At 37.8% G+C, this 23,948-nt stretch overlaps 4 gene segments (V, D, J or C); 1 reads left to right on the forward strand and 3 right to left on the reverse strand.

Annotated features, from left to right (window-relative positions):
- Positions 1 to 3,991: 3,991 nt before the first annotated feature.
- Positions 3,992 to 5,552, reverse strand: LOC131988397 (Ig lambda-3 chain C region-like; the record flags this gene model as incomplete). The annotated part of the segment is given in 2 exon segments: positions 3,992 to 4,591; positions 5,402 to 5,552. Coding segments are annotated over 2 exon segments (474 nt in total), but the record flags the coding sequence as incomplete, so codon positions are not given.
- Positions 5,553 to 6,124: 572 nt separating this feature from the next.
- LOC131988398 (Ig kappa chain V region BS-5-like) lies at positions 6,125 to 6,748 on the forward strand. The segment is given in 3 exon segments: positions 6,125 to 6,176; positions 6,269 to 6,444; positions 6,632 to 6,748. Coding segments are annotated over 3 exon segments (345 nt in total).
- Positions 6,749 to 7,873: 1,125 nt separating this feature from the next.
- On the reverse strand, positions 7,874 to 9,533 carry LOC131988075 (Ig lambda-2 chain C region-like). The segment is given in 2 exon segments: positions 7,874 to 8,452; positions 9,060 to 9,533. A coding segment is annotated over 1 exon segment (312 nt).
- Positions 9,534 to 21,242: 11,709 nt separating this feature from the next.
- Positions 21,243 to 22,781, reverse strand: LOC131988402 (Ig lambda-3 chain C region-like; the record flags this gene model as incomplete). The annotated part of the segment is given in 2 exon segments: positions 21,243 to 21,836; positions 22,643 to 22,781. Coding segments are annotated over 2 exon segments (462 nt in total), but the record flags the coding sequence as incomplete, so codon positions are not given.
- Between the last annotated feature and the right edge of the window lie 1,167 nt (positions 22,782 to 23,948).

A 23,948-nucleotide genomic window follows, 5' to 3' on the forward strand; every position in this document is an offset into this window, starting at 1 on the left:
ATACTACCAAACAATCATATCAACAATATTGAGTGTTGGAAAAAAAGAAAAAGGAAAAAAAAAAGAAAAAATAAATTAAATAATAATAACAACAATGAAAAATAGGTAGACAGCCCCTCTCCCGCCCCCCAAATTTCAAGGGGTCCACAGGCTTTGTCTTCATGAAGTACACTGATGAACGTACAAACACGTGTGAACATACATATATACACACATATATAGCAGTTCAGAGCTTTTAAACAAGCCTCAACCAATACTACCCTCAAAACCCAACGCCTAAAGGGCACTTCAAAGGGGGCTGGACCACTTAAATGGAGTCAAAGCTAAAAGAAAAAGAGGAGAAATAAATAAGAAAATATATACTGCCACATATGATATTTAAACGTCTGAACAACTGGTATGTTTAGTGTGGCTGCGGTGGTACGAACCTGTTCAGTGGAAGAGTTCATAATAATAATGCAGACTTTTCCCAATTGATTTTGTATCCTGAGGTGAGGAAGATTATGAGAAACATTGTGGAGGAAAAGAAGGATGTCATCGGCATACAGAGATATGAAGTGTTTGGTATTATGCATAATAATAGGGTTATGACTGATTGACTGCTGGACTGCCTGGGCAAGAGGCTCAAGGGATAAAACAAATAACAAAGGCGAGAGAGGACAACCCTGTCCAGATCCTCTAGATATGGGAAATTGCTTAGAACAGGTGCTCCCTGTCAACAACATTGCAATTGGTTCGTTATCAAATCATATCAAACTTTATTTATATATCGCTTTTCATACATAAAAATGCAACACAAAGTGCTTTACAAAAAATAAAAACAGACAATGAAAATTACAAAACCCACCCCTCCCTCCCCCACATACACATCTGTAAGTATACATACACAAACATGCACACACACGGATTTAGTCATGCACGCACACAAACACACACTCAGACTCACACACAGCACATATTGATTGACAGTGTAGAGACATGCCAAGGCTCCGAGGATCCAGATGAGAAAAAAGCAACCTGTGGGAGCATCCACACTGAGAGGTGGCAGAGCCCACAGCCATAGAGGACGTTGTCACAGAGACCACCACGACCCGGGCCGCCTAGTCTCCCGGGCCCAGGGAGTCTCCAAGACCACATCCCCACGGGCAGACTGAACACTCACCCCAGTGCGGAGGCCCCCATGAGGGAACACTGGAGCTAAAAACTAACCGACTAAAAGACAACAGGATAAAAACTAAAAGACAACAGGACAGGATAAAAACTAAAAGACTAAAAGATAACAAGACAACAGGACAGGATAAAAACTAAAAGACTAAAAGAAAACAGGATAAAAACTAAAAGACAACAGGACAGGATAGAAAGTAAAATACTAAAAGATAACAAGACAATATGACAGGATGAAAACTAAAAGACGAAAAGATAACAAGACAACAGGACAGGATAAAAACTAAAAGACTAAAAGAAAACAGGATAAAAACTAAAAGACAACAGGACAGGATAGAAAGTAAAATACTAAAAGATAACAAGACAATATGACAGGATGAAAACTAAAAGACGAAAAGATAACAAGACAACAGGACAGGATAAAAACTAAAAGACTAAAAGAAAACAGGATAAAAACTAAAAGACAACAGGACAGGATAGAAAGTAAAATACTAAAAGATAACAAGACAATATGACAGGATGAAAACTAAAAGACGAAAAGATAACAAGACAACAGGACAGGATAAAAACTAAAAGACTAAAAGAAAACAGGATAAAAACTAAAAGACAACAGGACAGGATAGAAAGTAAAATACTAAAAGATAACAAGACAATATGACAGGATGAAAACTAAAAGACGAAAAGATAACAAGACAACAGGACAGGATAAAAACTAAAAGACTAAAAGACAACAGGATAAAAACTAAAAGACAACAGGACAGGATAAAAACTAAAAGACTAAAAGACAACAGGATAAAAACTAAAAGACAACAGGACAGGATAAAAACTAAAAGACTAAAAGATAACAAGACAACAGGACAGGATGAAAACTAAAAGACAACAGGACAGCAGGACAGGATAAAAACTAAAAGACTAAAGGACAACAGGATAAAAAATAAAAGACTAAAAAACAACAGGAGAGGATAAAAATTAAATACAACGGGAAAGAAAATATAAACAATGTGATGAAAACTAATAAAAGAACCTTAAAAAATGTGAATGATTCAAATTAATGTTCTTCCTCCTGTTTGACACCAGAGGGCAGTATTCATCTTTATGAAGCAGAAACACACAGACAGCTCTCACTGGCATGTGTGTGTCACCCACAGAAGTTCTACTTTGAATATCTGTCGTGCTTCCCTGCACATCAGGGGCTTTTAAGGCCCCAAGTCTTCTGTCAACTAATACATGATTGAATTATTTTCTCTCAAACACACATATACATCCATAATGAAGATGCTGCTGGTTTTCCTGCTGATAGTGGCAGTCCACATTCAGGGTGAGATTCTGATTGATTTGACTGAACATCAAGTGCCAGCTTTTAGTTAGTTTGGTTTTTATGTTGGAACTGTCCTTTATATAATAAATACAGTAGTAATGTTTTATCTTCTTGCAGGATGGCTGCAGGAGACTCTGACATGCACCACTGCTCACCTTCACAGTCCCCTGAAACACAACCTTACAGAAACCTGATGAAGTTCAGCCCAGTCAAATGTGGAGTGAAACTCAGATATTCATGTCCCTGAGAGTCAGATTCTGTTCCTCTTTACAGCTCCAGATGTTCACTTATCACACAGTCTTCTTCACTGACTAAAAATAAAGTAATGCAGCGCCCTGAAATGAATGCAGAAGACATTTCTCTTCTCTTTAAACACTGAATCTAAAGAACACTATGTGACATAAGCTACTGTGTTGCACATTATGAGCAAACAGGTAGTGCATTGTGCATTGTAGATGTATTTCTGAGGTGTGCTATATTACAAGTCCTGATTAAAAAAAAGGTGGGATGCTTAGTAAAACATAAATGAAACAGAATGGAATATATATTGCTTATCTTTTGTGACATATTTTTAATCAAATGTGTACAGAGAAAACACATTTACATTTTTAAAAATCAACCAGCCAGCAGGTAAGTGTAGGGGTAGGGTTAGACCAAAACACTGTTTGTTTTTTTAACTGACGTGTCAGTTGTGTTTTAGCCACATGCTAAACAAGCACAACTGGAGAAACAAGAAGATGTTACCATTAAAATGAAGTATTATATATGTATTTTTGGCCTTACAGTTCTTCTGTTATAAGCTTTGGCTCAGATTGTGTTTTTGTCTGATCCTAACCCTTCTCCTGTTCCTAAACCTGCAGCTTTAAGAGGTTAAACATCCCGACTTTTCAGTTGTGTTTTCAAGTTTTCAGATGAGATTTTAAGGCCCAAATGATACTCAAGATATGAACTGTTGCTTCTTTTCTGTTTCACAACAACAGGTGTGTATTTGTTTAAAGCATGTAGAATGCATGGTAGTTTTCAGGTTTCAGGGTTTGGTCGTTATATCATATACAGTAGATGTATTGTAGTATAGAAAAATATAATATTAAATTATAATTTCCAGTAATTATCAGAAAGATTAAAAGCCACTAGTGGTTGTGTGAGGCTTTGAGCTAAATGTTACCATGCTCACAGTGAAAAAATTTAAAGAGAAAATGTTAAAAGACGGATCAATCTGTGATGCTTTATTCACAGAAGCCCCAAAACTCCAACATGTAGGCAAAATCTGTACTATATCCTGATATATATTTATGTTATTAGGAACATAGAAGACCAGAGCATTAAGATAACACACTGAGGTTAGATGGCTTCATGTCTGCTGCTCCCTTATGTCTGTTGTTCTGTCATCTTAATAAATGTAACGCCTGGATCCAGATCATCAGGATACAAAATATTGTGTTCAGTGCTGATCCATTTGCCAGCAGGGTGAACCTTACACCTTTTACAAAACACAAAGACACTGACTCATTATAATCCACAGTTTTATTCAGTGAGAGTTTAATGTTCATGCCACATTTCTGATGAATGAATCGTTTCTCTTGGACTAAAACTAATAAAGTTGATTTTAACGATGATGAAGAAGAACATGCAGAAGATCAGTATGAGAAAGCAACATGCACACTAAAACACTGAGCAGAGAGCTGTGAAACATGCAGAAATATGTGAAGAGAGGAGATCTGTAGCTTGATGAAGATCTCTATGAAAGAAGCAGCATCATTTCCAGACAGGAAGTGTTGCTGAAGCTCTACTCTGAGCAGCGCTCAGGGTCCAGGCTTTGAGTGACAGGGCTCTGTCCATTCAGACTGGCCTCACAGCTCACTGAGCCCGCCTTCCTCCACTGGTCTGCAGGGAGGATCAGGGTGCTGCTCCAGCTGTAGTGGCCGTCCCTCCCCAGGGCCTCCAGGCTGTGTGACTCCCCTGAGGAGAGGCTGCTGCCCCCCACCTTCCAGCCCAGCCTCCAGGCTGAGGGGAAGCCCCCGCTGGCCAGACACACCAGTGTGGCACTGCCCTGCTGCAGCTGCTCTCTGGAGGGGGGGAGGACGCTCAGGGTGGGCCGCACCACACCCACTGGAGGAGAGAGAGGGGGGAGAAAAGACAGAGGAATGAGAGTGAAGGCTTGGTGAGAAAGAAACATCACATTCTGCTCATTTCTTACATTTCATCAAATCAAACACAAGAAGTCATAAATCACTCAGTATCACACCATCAGACACAGGATTCAAGTGGAAATGCAACTAAAAAGGTTGATCGATAATGATTATTGATGACATCTTCACATGTCTTTCATAATGTGTGACAGAGAATAACTGCTCCCTGTGATGATTTTCTTCTGTTTAAACTGACAGAGCTGAAACTCTCATGTGAATACAGTTAAAACCTTTGTCATCTGTCTCTTTCACTTCCTTTTCACTACATGTCAAATGAACCGTGAACACAAAGAGAAGCTGCTTTTACTGATAAAATCATGTTTGTTTTCAACATGAATCCCCGTTATAAATTTAATTCAATTAATTATTTGATGTTTTCAAAATAAAAAACAAAATCATAATACATATTTTTATGATTTGAAGTATTAAATAAACATGTTTTCCTTTTTAAACACATTCAAGAATGTACAAATTCAAAGTAAGTAATAAAAGTATAGCTTTAAAATATTTATATATATTTCCTTTATATTAAAATGCTTTTCTTTACATGCAATACTGAATGAATACTAATCTCTGCAAAGCTTCTTCTCAGACTGTAAGATCAGTTTGATAAAATAACAAAAAATATCACAAAAATAAAAACACTGAACTTGATCACATTTCATTAAGTACTTGATTAAAACGTTATACTATCTGTTTGTTGTATTAAATAAAAATCTCTGGTACTTACAGTCAACGATGAGTTTGGTTCCTCCACCAAAAGTCCTCCACAGTGATACAAACTCATTAAGCGGCCGTACAAAAACCTCCTGCACTGTGGACAAACATCTATCCTCTGAAAACACTCTGTTTTTATGATAAAACTGAATAATTTTAAATATTTAATGTACAAAATGATTTAATTCATGTGGCCTGAAAGTTATTTAGAAAATAAAAGATCATTTTTCATCATTATTGTAACTTTTACAGTTGAGACATAAAAAGAACCCCGTAAAATATTTATATACTGTAATTTATTATATATCAGTTGTAAGAATGCAAATAAATATATGTTCAAACAAATGTTTACATTTAAATTTAAATGAGAAAAAGCATTAAAAAGTTAAAAAAGCAGTTTCTCATCCCCTTTAGGTAAATATAGAAGAATAAATATTGACATCATACCAACCACAGTGGACACAAACTGTTTCCTAAATCCTCAACTGCACTTCTAATAACAATATTTTCTTGTGTTCCATTAAGATGATAGATGGTGTAAATCCAAGCAGTATTCCTCCTGATTTAGTGTCCCACGTTGGCTTCAGTCTGTTGAGAGCAGAGAAATCATTTCCATAGAGAGGAGGCTTTGCATGGTCAGCTGATCCTCCAGTGAACTGAGAAGGTTTATAGTCCTGTGAGTTCAACACTGCAGGACTCAGATCTGTCAGTCAACACAGCAGAAACCACAACCACCATGACTCTCATCACCATCCTCATCTGGACGCTGGCCTGCTGCTGTTTTACAGGTTCATTCACTCAGCAACATTTCAAACATGATGTGCTGCCTTTTCTCTCATTGATTTCTGCTGATAAATGAAGGATTTGTTTGTGTCTGCAGGATGCAGCGGTCAGGTGACTGTGACTCAGCCTGCAGTAAAGACATCTGCTCCAGGGTCCACTGTCACTATCAGCTGTAAGACCAGCCGGGCTGTTTACAGAAATGGTGATGGATCTGAAGATATGTTCTGGTACCAGCAGAAATCTGGACAGCCTCCAAAGCTTCTGATAAAATTAGTGAGCAGACGTGAATCAGGAACAGCAGCTCGGTTTAGTGGCAGTGGAAGCAGCTCTGACTTCACTTTGACCATCAGTGGAGTTCAGACTGAAGATGCAGCAGTTTATTACTGTTATATGTCCCACGACACAAGTGGCAATGAAGTGTTCACACAGTGATTTGTCGTCGTACAAAAACCTCCCTCAGTCAGACTGCAGAGACACTGAGCTGTTACAGCAGGAACCGACTGCAGCTGCTGAAGAGGAAGAGACTCTGACACAGACCACTGAACACAGAGCTGACAGTCACCTCTACAAGCACTAACTACATATTCACACTAATATATTGCACTAATATATTCTCGACTATTTTCATCAAGTTAACAAGAAGCATATGATATAAATATACAAAATGCTTTAGTGGCATCATGATGAATCTTATACATTAGAAGAAAACTATTTCATACTTTAGACCTCTAACCTTCTGTCCTCAGAATTTAAGGTAGTGAAACATGAAACATTTTTGCATGTTATTTTTATTCCCACGTGTTGATTTTCCACAGATAGAAGTCTCAGTACAGAATTTAGATTGGTTTAATTAAATAAAGTATTCACTTAAGTGCTGTATCTATGTATTTTTTTAAGTTAAGTTTTAAATTGAATGTATCTCTTCGTAATTTTTGATGATTTTTGACTGATTTTGCTTACCTACCACCTTACCTTTAGCGCCACATTTTTATCAAAATGTCTGACAAACATGCTCAGGTATTCATGGTGGACAGAAGACATATTCCAGTCATTTATGTGATCCCCTGACCCTTCTGTTGAGGTAAAAATGTTTTTACACATTCATTTAAATTTCTCAACATTCATTTGATAAAATGGCACCAAATTATATTTTAAAAAAATGATGATTCCTGCAACAAAATGTTGATAATTCTCTGTAGTGTCATAACTACGAGCAACACCTTTCCACATTTAAATAAAAATAAAAATGGACTGTAGCTTCAGTCTGAGAGTGTCTGTTAGTTGCTCTAAAACGGCACAATTTAGGGGTAATTTTGGTGTTTATAGCTACATAATAATGACAGTCACCTAAACATGCAAAAACTTTAATAACTTAATATAAAAAAAAATGTATCATCTTATAAAATCACATACATAACATATCATGTTCTGTCTATATTTCCTCTCAGCTAAACAGACAAATGTTGCTTGATCACATATTTGAGTCATGATTTCTGACACGTGAACAATGTCTTTCACGACACTGTTAATGTTTTTTCTTCTTTTCATAAGATCATATTATACTATTATATAATATATCTTCAATTAACAATTTTAAAAGGTGAGGCTTGTCCATCTCAATGATTAATTATGAGGTTTTAATCTTCCACCACAACATTTAATTTCTCACCACTCTTCATAAAAGACCAAACACTTCATCATGTTATTATTCAGTGAAAGCTTTATTAGCAAAAACACGAGTCATCAACATGACAGTCATGAAGCACAGTCACATCTAGCTGCTGAGCTCCTCACATTACTCTCTAAGTTGTTGTTGTCCAACACTTTACAGCTGTTGTTCTCTGCCACACAAAGCTTTAGTTTCCTCTACAAACATTCAAACTCCTATTGATGAGAGCAGCAGGTGTGTTCCTCCTGCTCCCCACACACAGAGCTGCTGTCCTGGGCTTCAGCCAGCCCCTCTAGCCCTCACACTGGCTCCTGCGGAGGGAGCGGGTCTGGCTGTGGCCATGATGGAGGACCCTGCAGGAGAACAGCTCTCCTTCCATCCAGCGCTCCTGGCTCAGGCTCAGGGTGCTGCTGCTGCTGTAGCGTCCGCTCTTCTCCTCCTCGGAGCTGCTCAGGACCCCCTCTGTCACCTCTGTAGCGTCCACCTCCCAGCTCACCACGGCTCCCTGAGGAGAGTAGCCGCTCAGCAGGCAGACCAGCGTGGCCGAGGCCCCAGAGAGCCGCTCAGAGGAGGGGGGAAGCAGAGAGACTGAGGGCCTGAGCATGGGGCCAGCTGGAGGGGAGAGCAGAGAAGAATTAAAGAATTAAAACATGAGTTCACTTTTAATATCTGTGGCAGTAAATAACTTTTTTTCTTGAAAAAAATGTAACATCTGTATCCAGTGAAAGACTTTGTCATCTGTGAGTTTCACTTCCTTTTCAATACTTTAAACTAACGAACTGTGAAGGCAAACTGCAGCGATACTGGATCTACATATAAACTCACTCGTTTGTTTTAAAGGCATTTTAGATTTATTTAACAACTGTTTGAATGTAAAAGTAAAAAAAGAATAATTTCATGTTATATTTTAGCATTAAAAATGTTCTCCTATAAATTGTAAAACATATTTTGATTGAACAATATATCATGAAAATTAAATATGAGAAAATTAAAACTGTTTGAGATATAATTAACAATGAAATTATGTAGAATATGAAAAGAAAAACATTATTCCTGCACAATATTTATACCAAACTGCGACATCAGTTCAGCCTAATAGATAACAAAAAATATCCACAACAAATAAATTATACAAAATAATTTCAGGTTTTATCACATTATGTTGTAACATTTAGCATAATCTTAAATGTTGGAGAAATTAGAAATCTCTGGTACTTACAGTCAACGATGAGTTTGGTTCCTCCACCAAAAGTGTACCACAGTGATACAAACTCATTAAGCGGCCGTACAAAAACCTCCTGCACTGTGAACACACATCTCTCCTCTGAAAACACTCTTTTACACTCACACTTTTTATGATTAAACTGCAAGAATTAAACTGATTTAATGTACAAAACGTTTTAACTCATTTGGCTTTAAATTAATGACAAAATAAAAGATACATTTTCATCATTATTGTAACTTTTACAGTTGAGACAGAAATACAAACCTGTAAAATATTTATATCTTCTATATCAGTTGTAAGACTGCAAACAAAAACATGTTCAAACAAATGTTTAAATTTAAATTTAAATGAGAACAACTATTAAAAATTAAAAAAGCAGTTTCTCATCCCCTATAGGTAAATATAGAAAAATAAATATTGACATCATACTAACCACAGTGGACACAAACTAATTCCTAAATCCTCAACTGCACTTCTAATATCAATATTTTCTTGTGTTCCATTAAGATGATAGATGGTGTAAATCCAAGCAGTATTCCTCCTGATTTAGTGTCCCACGTTGGCTTCAGTCTGTTGAGAGCAGAGAAATCATTTCCATAGAGAGGAGGCTTTGCATGGTCAGCTGATCCTCCAGTGAACTGAGAAGGTTTATAGTCCTGTGAGTTCAACACTGCAGGACTCAGATCTGTCAGTCAACACAGCAGAAACCACAACCACCATGACTCTCATCACCATCCTCATCTGGACGCTGGCCTGCTGCTGTTTTACAGGTTCATTCACTCAGCAACATTTCAAACATGATGTGCTGCCTTTTCTCTCATTGATTTCTGCTGATAAATGAAGGATTTGTTTGTGTCTGCAGGATGCAGCGGTCAGGTGACTGTGACTCAGCCTGCAGTAAAGACATCTGCTCCAGGATCCACTGTCACTATCAGCTGTAAGACCAGCCAGGCTGTTTACAGACATAGTTCTCTTGGAGATTATATGTTCTGGTATCAACAGAAATCTGGACAGACTCCAAAGCTTCTAATAAAATATGGAAGCACACGTGAATCAGGAACAGCAGCTCGGTTTAGTGGCAGTGGAAGCAGCTCTGACTTCACTTTGACCATCAGTGGCTTTCAGACTGAAGATGCAGCAGTTTATTACTGTCATATGTCCCACGACAGAAGCGGTAATGGTGTGTTCACACAGTGATTTGTCGTCGTACAAAAACCTCCCTCAGTCAGACTGCAGAGACACTGAGCTGTTACAGCAGGAACCGACTGCAGCTGCTGAAGAGGAAGAGACTCTGACACAGACCACTGAACACAGAGCTGACAGTCACCTCTACAAGCACTAATAACTTTATATTAATAATAGAAACATTGTATGATTTATTAAAGCAATTTAGCTACAACATTTCATGTAGAAAAACTTAAATCTTTCTATGATTCTCAGCACATTTCCATCATGAAGCAAATGTACTTCACTTCAGTATTTTTCACTTTTCATTCAAGGAAATATCATCACTTTGCACCAAAGATGATTTCCAAAAGATAGCTTTATGTCTAAAGTTTATAAGAACAACTTTTTTACTTAAAACTCAAAACTCAAAAATACAACAATATTATTTTAAACATCACATTTTTTTTTATCAATGTAACATTTTAACTTACTCCACATTTTTAGGTGTTTTTACTTTTTTTTAACATTTGTTGTCCCCTAAAATTTGCAAACTTTAAATGAAAGCATGTAAAAGATTCATTAGAACGCATTAATAAAGCAGGTTTACTATATAATATATAATATACAGATGAAGGTCACATGATCAGCTTCTCTATCAGCTGCAGAGTCAGTTGAACAGTCTGCACAATAAAACACTGCAGATGACAGGAAATAATTAAAAACACAGAATACACATCTGACAAACACGACTAACTGATAATGTAAATGTCTTCTATACAGTGGAAAGAGCAAGTATGCCAACCCTTTGAATTTACTTAGTTTTCTGCATTAATTTGTCATAAAATGTGACCTGATCTCCATCTCAGTCCCAAGTAGACAAATACAATGTGCTTAACTCTATGGAGTCTTGGGCTATTTTGTTGGGTTTTGACTCTTTTTCATTCTGCCTGTAAATATCACATAAAACATGTTTACCATGCCATGTTGGTATCATTTTCTTCAGCACAGCCTCACCTATACGACCTGATCACTACTTTTTTCATTTTGACTTACTAGATCAACATTTTGAACACAAAATAAACACACAAAAACACACATAAAAAAAGATGCAAAAAACTTTTTTTTTAAACCAAAAACACAAAAATACAAAAGTTTTACAAAAAATCCCACATATAACCCACACAAAAACATGCATAAGAAAACACAAAACCCCCACAAAAAAACACATTTTGTTTTACAAAAAAACACAGAAAAATACACTTAAAATCACAAAAAACATTAAACACAAAATATTGCATTAAAGATGCTGAATGCACACTGCAAAATTTGAAAAACCTCCGCAAAAGCATCAGGAAAATCATGAAGCACTTGGTCATGGTGGTTTTCACTTTTGCTGAAAAAGAAGCTGGCAGCAGGGCTCCATGCTGCTTCGTTTTTACGTCGTGACGTCATGAAGAAGTGGTTTTCTGGTGCTTTCTTGGACTCCGATACCACACAAACAATTATACTATTTCATGTCTTTATTGAAAACATACATGAAACTTTCAAAGTGCTGCTGGAAAATGTAAGTGAACCCTTCGGCTAATGACTCCAACAGAGTCAGGAGTTAGCAAACCTGGAGTCCAATCAATGAAATAAGATTTGAGTGAGCTGTAGAGCCACTTTGACCTTTAAAAAACACTCAAACTTTTTAATTTTTGCTTTTGACAAGAAGCTACTGCTGAAGTTACGTTGCATCAAACTGGAAGGGGTTAGAAAGTCATCTCAAAGACTTGAGGTATGCACCAGTCCACAGTTAGACAAACTGTCCACAAATGAAGACGATTGTGTTTTGTGGCTGCTCTCCCTAGAAGTGGACGCCCAGCCAAGTTGACTTGGCTGGGCGATAAGATGGATTATTATGATGATAAGATGTCTCTTATTGTGAAAAGCCTGTCTTGAATGCACCAATCAAACTGAACCAGGATCAGTTTGTTTCATCAAGAAAGAAAGAAAGAAAGAAAGAAAGAAAGAAAGAAAGAAAGAAAGAAAGAAAGAAAGAAAGAAAGAAACTTCATCAATCTGTCTGACAGATTCAGTGTTTTACTCAAAATCCTGATCCTCTTGATTGACAGCACAAGTGCTCAATGGTCTGATGGTTGGTTTAACCCTCCGAGGACTGTTTCATAAAGATGTCTCTTATTGTGAAAAGCCTGTCATGAATACATCACTCAAACGGAACCAGGATCAACTTGTGAAGCAAATTTTTACCTCATCTGAAATGTATCAGAGCTGCAGAGGAGTTTTAACCTGTCAGCAGCTGCTGATGGAGGTCACACTGAGGTTCAAGAAACACTTAACCTTACCTTAATGTGTTTTGGACAAAAAGCTGAATAATACAATATTAATTCATAAACACAATTTTCGAGTGAAGCTCTTAATTTGGTTGAAAAATTAAGATCCCGTTAACTGGTTGTTACCCCTTAAAGAAACCTTAAACTGTGCAGATAATCCATGAAAAACCCAGAATACAAAAACAGGATTGGCTCACATTAAAAGCTGAAGAAGCTTTTTTTTAGTGTTTAACAACAACTTTAAATGAAGAACATAATGAAGCATGGGAAGTTTCCCAGCATGTAGGGCAGTAAGTAAGTAAGTAAAGTTTATTAATATAGCACTTTTCACAGATAAAATAACAAAGTGCTTTACAGAAGATAAAAAAGAAAAAAAATAAGATAGGGGAACATAACACAATTAAAACACAGTTAAAACACAATTAAAATCTACACATGTTTTTAAAACGGGTACGTTGTACAGACAGAAGATGTAATGTGTTTGACCTAAGAGACAGATAGCGGACAGATATGGATGAAGAATTAGAGTAAGAATTTTTAACTGAATCCTGTATCCAACAGGGAGCCAGTGAAGAGATTTCAGGACAGTGGTGATGTGGAAGCGTTTGTTTGAACCACTGAGTAATCTTGCGGCAGCTTTCTGGATTGACTGAAGGCGGTCAAGAGCGGACATACTTAGTGAGGAGAAAAGTGAATTACAGAAATCAATACGAGATGAGATAAATGCATGTATGAGCATCTCAAGTTCAGATTTTGAAACTACAGATCTCAGTTTACTGATGTTTCTAAGATGGAAAAAGCAAGATCTGGTCAACTGTTTTATATGTTTGTAAAACAATGTAGACTGATCAAAAAACACCACTAAGTTAAGGAGGTTAGAGCAGACAGCAGGAGACAGAGGCCCAAGGGATTGAACAATTGTGGGGGTGACTGTGTCTGGAGCAACAACCAAAACCTCAGTTTTATTGTCATTCAGCTGTAGGAAGTTTTCTGCCAACCAATTTCTAATAGCCTTTACACAGTCGAGAAGCCTCAACAACTTAAAAGCATCATTAGGTTTGAAAGAGAAGAAGAGCTGGATGTCATCCGCGTATAGATGGTATGCAATATTATGTCTTTTAATGATCTGACCCAGGGGCAGTAGGTATAAGGAGAATAGTAGGGGGGCCAGTACTGAGCCCAGCGGGACGCCATAAGACAAAGGTGAAGAATCTGACACAAAGTCCCCAATAGAGACGTTGAAGCTTCTGTCAGTGAGATAGGATGTAAACCAGTCCAACGCTATGCCTGATATGCCCACACAGTTCTGCAATCTCTGAAGGAGGATGTGATGACCTACTGTGTCAAACACAGAACTGAGGTCAAGTAGAACCAGCACTGAGCAGTTACCTGCATCACACAACATTAAAATGTAATTTGAAATTCTCAGGAGAGCCGTTTCAGTGGAGTGTTGCTTCCGAAAACCTGATTGAAATGTAACATAAATATTGTGCCTTTCGAAAATGGCAGTTAATTGATTAGCCACAACTTTTCTAAAATGTTTGATGAAATTGGGAGTTTGGATATGGGTCTAAAATTGATGGGCAGTGATATCCAGGTTGGGTTTCTTTAAAATCAGCTGGATGGTAGCATGCTTAAAATGGGACCAATAATTGGTAAAACCTTTTTGCTCCGACCCGGAGCCAACAGCGTTGTTCTGGTATAGTGGCAGTGACAGTGGTGATCCACAGAATGAAAGTCAGAGGCAAAACTTACTGACACGGGTCCAACAACTGGCTTCAGAAACGTCTGCAGTATGCCAGGACAACCGGTATCTGAGATCCGTGTAGCGCAAATGCTAAAATGCTAAGTGAGTGCTAAAAACACGCCGGCTTGTGCAAGTATTGGCGGTCAAGTCGTATATTTAAAAATCCAGACGTCGGATGACTTAAAACCTTAAACCGTGTTAAACAAGTACAAGAAACAACAAGATTAAAAAAGTGAATCACATAAGTTGGCCTAGAACTGGGTAAAAATGTCAATTTCCCACGGACCTGTATGTGTGGTGTATCTCTCATGTCTTGTGAGAGGTGACACAAAACAACCACAAAGAGACTGAAAACTATGAAGTCATATTTGGTGTTGGGTCATCTTGGTCAATAAAGATATTAATGCACAGTTCTAATAATGACCACAAGGTGACACAGAACAACTTCAAACGTTCACAAAACCACATCAAAGAGAAATAAAGTGACCACAAAGAGACACAAAAGACCAAAAAGAGACTCAAAACTACTTTAAAGAGACAAAAAGCCCTGCAGAGTTCTCCAACCACAAAGAGAGAAAACTACAAAGACTCTGAGGATCTTGCTCCTCTCATGGAGGGATGGGGGCCCTATTACATGTCTGTGTCCAGGGGCCCACTGTCTCATCATTCTTCCATGATGTGAATGATTCAAATGAATGTACTTCCTCCTGTTTGACACCAGAGGGCAGTATTCATCTTTATGAAGCAGAAACACACAGACAGCTCTCACTGGCATGTGTGTGTCACCCACAGAAGTTCTACTTTGAATATCTGTCGTGCTTCCCTGCACATCAGGGGCTTTTAAGGCCCCAAGTCTTCTGTCAACTAATACATGATTGAATTATTTTCTCTCAAACACACATATACATCCATAATGAAGATGCTTCTGGTTTTCCTGCTGATAGTGGCAGTCCACATTCAGGGTGAGATTCTGATTGATTTGACTGAACATCAAGTGCCAGCTTTTAGTTAGTTTGGTTTTTAGGTTGGAACTGTCCTTTATATGATAAATACAGTAGTAATGTTTTATCTTCTTGCAGGATGGCTGCAGGAGACTCTGACATGCACCACTGCTCACCTTCACAGTCCCCTGAAACACAACCTTACAGAAACCTGATGAAGTTCAGCCCAGTCAAATGTGGAGTGAAACTCAGATATTCATGTCCCTGAGAGTCAGATTCTGTTCCTCTTTACAGCTCCAGATGTTCACTTATCACACAGTCTTCTTCACTAAGTAAAAAAAAAATGCAGGGCCCCAAAATAAATGCAGAAGACATTTCTCTTCTCTTTAAACACTGAATCTAAAGAACACTATGTGACATAAGCTACTGTGTTGCACATTATGAGCAAACAGGTAGTGCATTATGCATTGTGGATGTATTTCTGAGGTGTGCTATATTACAAGTCTTGATTCCAAAAAAATTGGGATGCTTAGTAAAACATAAATCAGACAGAATGTGATAAATTCTTTATCCTTTGTGAAATATATTCAATTAAGGAAACTAGATGTTACCTTTGAAATCAAGTCTCATACATGTATAAATTGTTATAAACTTTGGCTCAGATTTAGTTTTTTGATCCTAACCCTTCTCCTGTTCTTAAACCTGCCGCTTTAAGATATTAAAGCTGATAACCTTTCATGCTGGTAAAAGTAAACTGAATTCTGAATTTGATACATTCTGTGTTAATTTACATTTTACACAGCATCCTAGCTTCTTTGGAATCAGAGTTGTGTATTATGTCAAACTAAAATCAAGACTCAGAGAGTCGACCTTAACAGACAGCATGTTACATTTGTCACCTGTTGTGATTCAGCTGCATGTTGTGTTCCTACCTGTGGTCTTGAAAACTAGCAGGGAAGTCAAAGTGAATCAAACTGTGTCAGATGATATTAGAAAAGTTTTCAGATGAGCTTTAAAGGCCCAAATGATACTCAAGATATGATGAACTGTTGCTTTTCTTGTCTCACAAAAACAGCTGTGATTTCAGGGTTTGGGGTGTCAAGGAACCTGAGCAGAGACAGGGGGGAGTGATCCAAATAAAACAGGAAACACAAGACATGGGACATGAAGGCAAAATAAAATACTAAACAGAGAGTTTATGGAGGCAAAGTCTATAGTATAGCCTGAAATATATTTATGTTATTAGGAACAGGCCTCAACAAATTCCAGAGCTTTAAGATAAAGAGAGCAGAGAGCAGAGAAATCATTTCCATAGAGAGGAGGCTTTGCATGGTCAGCTGATCCTCCAGTGAACTGAGAAGGTTTATAGTCCTGTGAGTTCAACACTGCAGGACTCAGATCCGTCAGTCAACACAGCAGAAACCACAACCACCATGACTCTCATCACCATCCTCATCTGGACGCTGGCCTGCTGCTGTTTTACAGGTTCATTCACTCAGCAACATTTCAAACATGATGTGCTGCCTTTTCTCTCATTGATTTCTGCTGATAAATGAAGGATTTGTTTGTGTCTGCAGGATGCAGCGGTCAGGTGACTGTGACTCAGCCTGCAGTAAAGACATCTGCTCCAGGATCCACTGTCACTATCAGCTGTAAGATTAGCCAACCTGTCTATCCCTGTGGTGCTGGTTTATGTATTTTCTGGTATCAACATAAATCTGGACAGCCTCCAAAGCTCCTAATAAATCATGTGAGCACACGTGCATCAGGAACAGCAGCTCGGTTTAGTGGCAGTGGAAGCAGCTCTGACTTCACTTTGACCATCAGTGGAGTTCAGACTGAAGATGCAGCAGTTTATTACTGTAAGAGTGTACACAGTGGCCCAGTGTTCACACAGTGATTTGTCGTCGTACAAAAACCTCCCTCAGTCAGACTGCAGAGACACTGAGCTGTTACAGCAGGAACCGACTGCAGCTGCTGAAGAGGAAGAGACTCTGACACAGACCACTGAACACAGAGCTGACAGTCACCTCTACAAGCACTCATAACTTTATATAAATAAATAGACACATTTTATGATTTATTTTACCAATTTAGTTAAAACATTTGATGTAGAAAAACTTAAATCTTTCTATGACTCTCAGAACATTTCCATCATGAAGCAAATTTACTTTTTCACTTCAGTATTTTCCACTTTCATTCCAAGTGAAAAAGGTATTCAAGGTAATATCACTTTACAACAAAGATGATTTCCAAAAGATAGCTGTATGTCTAAACTTCATAAAAACAAGTTTTTTTCCTTAAAACTCAAAACTCAATAATTCAACAATATTAATTTTATAATAATGAAATTCATTCAAAAAAAGGAAACTCAGTTAAAATGATCAAACTAGTTAATTTCTGAAAACTTTAAACAAACATCACATTATTTATCAATGTAACATTTTAACTTACTCTACATTTTAAGATGTTTTTACTTTTGTCTTACTTTTGTTACATTTGTCCCTAAAAATTTGCCAACTTCCAATGAAAGCATGTAAAAGATTCATTAAAAAGCATTAATAAAGCAGGTTTACTATATAATATATAATATACAGATGAAGGTCACATGATCAGCTTCTCTATCAGCTGTCAGTTGAACAGTCTGCACAATAAAACTGCAGATAACATGAAATGATTAAAAACAAAGAATACACATCTGACGAACAATGACGAACTGATAATGTAAATTTATTCTATACAGTGGAAAGAGCAAGTATGCCAACTCTTTGAATTCACTTAGTTTTCTGCATTAATTTGTCATAAAATGTGACCTGATATCCATCTCGGTCCCAAGTAGACAAATACAATGCGCTTAACCTAATAGCACACAATTATAATATTTCATGTCTTTATTGAACACATACATGAAACATTCAAAGTGTTGTTGTAAAGAGTAAGTGAACCCTTCGGCTAATGACTCCAACAGAGTCAGGAGTTAGCAAACCTGGAGTCCAATCAATGAAATAAGATTTGAGTGAGCTGTAGAGCCACTTTGACCTTTAAAAAACACTCAAACTTTTTGATTTTGCTTTTGACAAGAAGCTACTGCTGAAGTTACGTTGCATCAAACTGGAAGGGGTTAAAAAGTCATCTCAAAGACTTGAGGTCTGCACCAGTCCACAGTTAGACAAACTGTCCACAAACAGATGATTTTGTTTTGTGGCTGCTCTCCCTAGAAGTGGACGCCCAGCCAAGTTGACTCCAAAGCCACAACGCAGAAAGTTCAGTGAGGTAAAAAAGAACCTTAGAGTAACAGCTAAAGACCTGAATGAATGATTGGAACTGGTTAACATCTGTTCATGAGTCTACCATACGCACCAGATTGAACAGGCATAGAGTCCATGTGTGACCAGGCCACAAGGGGCCTCAATACATAGTAGAACCAATAACGCCACCTACGGCATGATACCCTAGGAAAATAATGTTTACAGCACACAGGTAAGTAGTAAATATGAGACGTAATTTCAAGTTCATAAGAAAAATGCTTTATTGGAAGAGGTACTAAAAAATAAGAAAGCTGGAAGCTGTTATGTTGACAAAAGAGATTAAAATGTTTATTATAATATATATAAAAGTTTGTCAATACTTTTAAAAGTTCAAATAAACCAAATATTAAAACATGACAAAGCCATTTCTCTAACAGTTTTTTTCAATTGTTAAAACACATTTTTGGAATCCTCCTGTCCTTTTCTCAGAATTGTAAACACAAAACTCTTTTCTCACACAACATTCACAAAACATCTGATTTTTTAGCAAAACCATAACATCGCTTCAAAATAGTTTTACCTGTTCTCAAAACCAAACAATGTTGTCACATCTTGAACTAATTAGTCAAAATAGAAAAACTGCTGAGCAGTCATTACACACTACACCAAAAAAATTGAAAACACAGTGTTCAAGTCATATAGCTCATGGAGTTTATTGGTCACATTAAAGTATAGCACATGCATTTTGCATCTCAAAGGTTAAAAAAATTAAATTAAATTAAAAAAGATTGCACAACCAATCCTGAAACTGAAAAATACAAATGAAAGTGTAGAGCCTTTCTCTAAAACTCAAACCATTTTACACAGCTGATCACTGAGCTTCACTGAGTGTCGTCTAGTCTCTGGGCTGGGTCAGGCCACAGCACCTCATCCACATCGCATGCAATATTTGCCCTTACCAGGAAACGGGGTAACAACCCCTCGTGTGTCTTATACAGCCCTGACACATCTCCTCGCTAATGTCATCACAAGCTAGCTCCATGGTTTCAAGAAGATTTACCCTGGTGTTGACACGAAAAGAAACAAGTGTGATCAATTTTGAATTGTTGTGTTCAATGGATGACATGTGTTTCATTTGAGTTCATGTTTTGTCACTTGTTGTTACCATTATGTATCACAAGTGCATCACAGTGACAACTGTGTCTTATTGCAAAAGGAATGACTGAGATCTGCAAATAGTGTTTTAATAAATGAAGATAGTTTATGGTTTTGTCAAAAGGATGTTCGATTCGGGAGATGAGTTTAGACAACTGAGCAATTGATTCACACAACATGAATTAGTGTTTTAGCAATTGAGGGAAATCTGTATTATATTTTATCTGCCACAGGAGCATCCAAGAATCCAAAATCAATCTCATGTCAGTATGAAGTTGTTGTGAACCTGGACAGCCAGCAGAGGGCAGCCTGCATCTATTTATGAGCACAAAGGCCTTTTGGGAAACTTTGTTCAGACAGAAACAGCAGAGAGACGAGGAACAGAAAGTCAAAAGTTTCTCCATGTTCTTCATCAGTCCACAGGGAGATGTAGCCTCTACTTACTCCACCTCATCTCTCCCTTTCTGTTTCACAAGGACAGCTGGCCACTAAAGTATGTTTGCATGATTTGATGCTTCACTGCTCCTCAGAGTTTTAAGTTCTTCTGTCACACAGAGTCTGAACTGTTTTCATGCACTCACACTGAAAACTGCATCAGGATGATGTTTCCAGTGACTCTGATTGTCATGTTGGGTTTTCTGACTCAGGGTGAGAGACTGAAAATGGATCAGACATTTTAGGAGAATTTCTTGTGTGGTGCAGTTTCTGTTTTCATCTTTCTGCTTTTATACTTTAAACTGCTGTCACATGTTGTTGGAGTTCAAACATTTCTTCTCAAGGTCACATTTCATTTCTCATTTCAGAGTCTTCTGCCAACAACTTTCTGACTCAGACTGACAAATCCAAGTCTGTTAGTCTCGGAGGGACTGTGACCATCAGCGCCACAGGGAGTTCAAATATTGGTTCTTTTCTGAGTTGGTACCTTCAGAAACCTGGACAGGCTCCCAAACTTCTTATATACAAAATATCAACTCTAAACTCAGGAACTCCGTCTCGATTCAGAGGCAGCAGATCTGGTTCTCAGTACACTTTAACCATCAGTGGTGTTCAGGATGAAGATGTTGCAGATTATTACTGTCTAGGTGTTCATAGTGATGATGCGTTCACACAGTGATTTGTAGCCGTACAAAAACCTCCCTCAGTGTGACTGAAGTGAAACGGCCTGCTGCAGGTGCAGAGGGTTGGTGAAGAGACTGTGATGAGGATAACTGGTCCAGTGAACACAACACAAGAGTCATCAAGCAGAACCACAAAGAATATAAATAAAACTGAAACACACTCACACACGATCTCCCACATACAGTTTTAAACTTATATTCTTGTCAGTTTATTCAGTCTCTTTATGAGTAGGCTGGGAAAGTTAAATTCATGCTACACTACAGCCACTGATATTAAATATGTTTAAAAGTTTCTTTAAAAATGGTTTCATAAAACAATCTAAAATGACAACAGACCAAAGAGAAAAATCCTGTCTCCTGTACTATCAGCTTTAATATAATATCAGGTATGATACTGAGATGATCAAGAAGTTATTTTTCATCATGAATATATTATAAAAGAAACACAAAGACACTGACTCATTATAATCCACAGTTTTATTCAGTGATAGTTTAATGTTCATGCCACATTTCTGATGAATGAATCGTTTCTCTTGGACTGAAACTAATAAAGTTGATTTTAACGATGATAAAGAAGAAGATGCAGAAGATCAGTATGAGAAAGCAACATGCACACTAAAACACTGAGCAGAGAGCTGTGAAACGTGCAGAAATATGTGAAGAGAGGAGATCTGTAGCTTGATGAAGATCTCTATGAAAGAAGCAGCATCATTTCCAGACAGGAAGTGTTGCTGAAGCTCTACTCTGAGCAGCGCTCAGGGTCCAGGCTTTGAGTGACAGGGCTCTGTCCATTCAGACTGGCCTCACAGCTCACTGAGCCCGCCTTCCTCCACTGGTCTGCAGGGAGGATCAGGGTGCTGCTCCAGCTGTAGTGGCCGTCCCTCCCCAGGGCCTCCAGGCTGTGTGACTCCCCTGAGGAGAGGCTGCTGCCCCCCACCTTCCAGCCCAGCCTCCAGGCTGAGGGGAAGCCCCCGCTGGCCAGACACACCAGTGTGGCACTGCCCTGCTGCAGCTGCTCTCTGGAGGGGGGGAGGACGCTCAGGGTGGGCCGCACCACACCCACTGGAGGAGAGAGAGGGGGGAGAAAAGACAGAGGAATGAGAGTGAAGGCTTGGTGAGAAAGAAACATCACATTCTGCTCATTTCTTACATTTCATCAAATCAAACACAAGAAGTCATAAATCACTCAGTATCACACCATCAGACACAGGATTCAAGTGGAAATGCAACTAAAAAGGTTGATTGATGATGATTATTGATGACATCTTCACATGTCTTTCATAATGTGTGACAGAGAATAACTGCTCCCTGTGATGATTTTCTTCTGTTTAAACTGACAGAGCTGAAACTCTCATGTGAATACAGTTAAAACCTTTGTCATCTGTCTCTTTCACTTCCTTTTCACTACATGTCAAATGAACCGTGAACACAAAGAGAAGCTGCTTTTACTGATAAAATCATGTTTGTGTTTAAAAGGAATCCACAAACATTTCATTACATTAATGATTTGACATTTTCAAAATAAAACAAAAAATAAAATACAGATTTTTCTGATTTGAACTATTAAATAAACAAAAAAATAATTTTGCGCATTTTCAAAAAGGTGAAAAGTCAAATTTTTCAATGAATATATAGCATTAAATGATTTATATATATTTCCTGTATATTAAAATGCTTTTCTTAACATGCAATACTGAAAGAATACTAATCTCTGCAAAGCTTCTTCTCAGATTGTGAGATCAGTTTGATAAAATAACAAAAAATATCACAAAAATAAAAACACTGAACTTGATCGCATTTCATTTAATACTTGATTAAAAAGTTATAATATCTGTCTGTTGTATGAAATAAAAATCTCTGGTACTTACAGTCAACGATGAGTTTGGTTCCTCCACCAAAAGTCCACCACAGTGATACAAACTCATTAAGCGGCCGTACAAAAACCTCCTGCACTGTGAACAAACATCTATCCTCTGAAAACACTCTGTTTTTATCATAAAACTGCAAAAATTAAAATGTTTTAATATACAAAATGATTTAACTCATGTAGCCTGAAATTGCTGACAAAATTAAAGATACATTTTCATCATTATTGTAACTTTTACAGTTGAGACATAAAAACAAACCCGTAAATATTTATATATTCTAATTCATTTTTTATCAGTTGTAAGGCTGCAAACAAAACATGTTTAAACAAATGTTTACATTTAGATTTAAATGAGAAAAAAACATTAAAAAGTAAAAAAGCAGTTTCTCATCCCCTATGGGTAAATATAGAAAAATTAATATTGACATCATACCAACCACAGTGGACACAAACTGATTCCTAAATCCTCAACTGCACTTCTAATATCAATATTTTCTTGTGTTCCATTAAGATGATAGATGGTGTAAATCCAAGCAGTATTCCTCCTGATTTAGTGTCCCACGTTGGCTTCAGTCTGTTGAGAGCAGAGAAATCATTTCCATAGAGAGGAGGCTTTGCATGGTCAGCTGATCCTCCAGTGAACTGAGAAGGTTTATAGTCCTGTGAGTTCAACACTGCAGGACTCAGATCTGTCAGTCAACACAGCAGAAACCACAACCACCATGGCTCTCATCACCATCCTCATCTGGACGCTGGCCTGCTGCTGTTTTACAGGTTCATTCACTCAGCAACATTTCAAACATGATGTGCTGCCTTTTCTCTCATTGATTTCTGCTGATAAATGAAGGATTTGTTTGTGTCTGCAGGATGCAGCGGTCAGGTGACTGTGACTCAGCCTGCAGTAAAGACATCTGCTCCAGGATCCACTGTCACTATCAGCTGTAAGACCAGCAAGAATGTTGGATTGTGTAATGATGATCAATGTATGTCCTGGTATCAACAGAAATCTGGACAGCCTCCAAAGCTTCTAATCTTTCGTGGAAGTACACGTCATTCCGGAACAGCAGCTCGGTTTAGTGGCATTGGAAAATACTCTGACTTCACTTTGATCATCAGTGGAGTTCAGGCTGAGGATGCAGCAGTTTATTACTGTTATATTCCCTATGACACAAGTGGCACTGATGTGTTGACACAGTGATTTGTCGTGGTACAAAAACCTCCCTCAGTCAGACTGCAGAGACACTGAGCTGTTACAGCAGGAACCGACTGCAGCTGCTGAAGAGGAAGAGACTCTGACACAGACCACT

Source organism: Centropristis striata, chromosome 16 (assembly GCF_030273125.1).
Source record: "Centropristis striata isolate RG_2023a ecotype Rhode Island chromosome 16, C.striata_1.0, whole genome shotgun sequence".
NCBI classification, from domain to species: Eukaryota; Metazoa; Chordata; class Actinopteri; order Perciformes; family Serranidae; genus Centropristis; species Centropristis striata.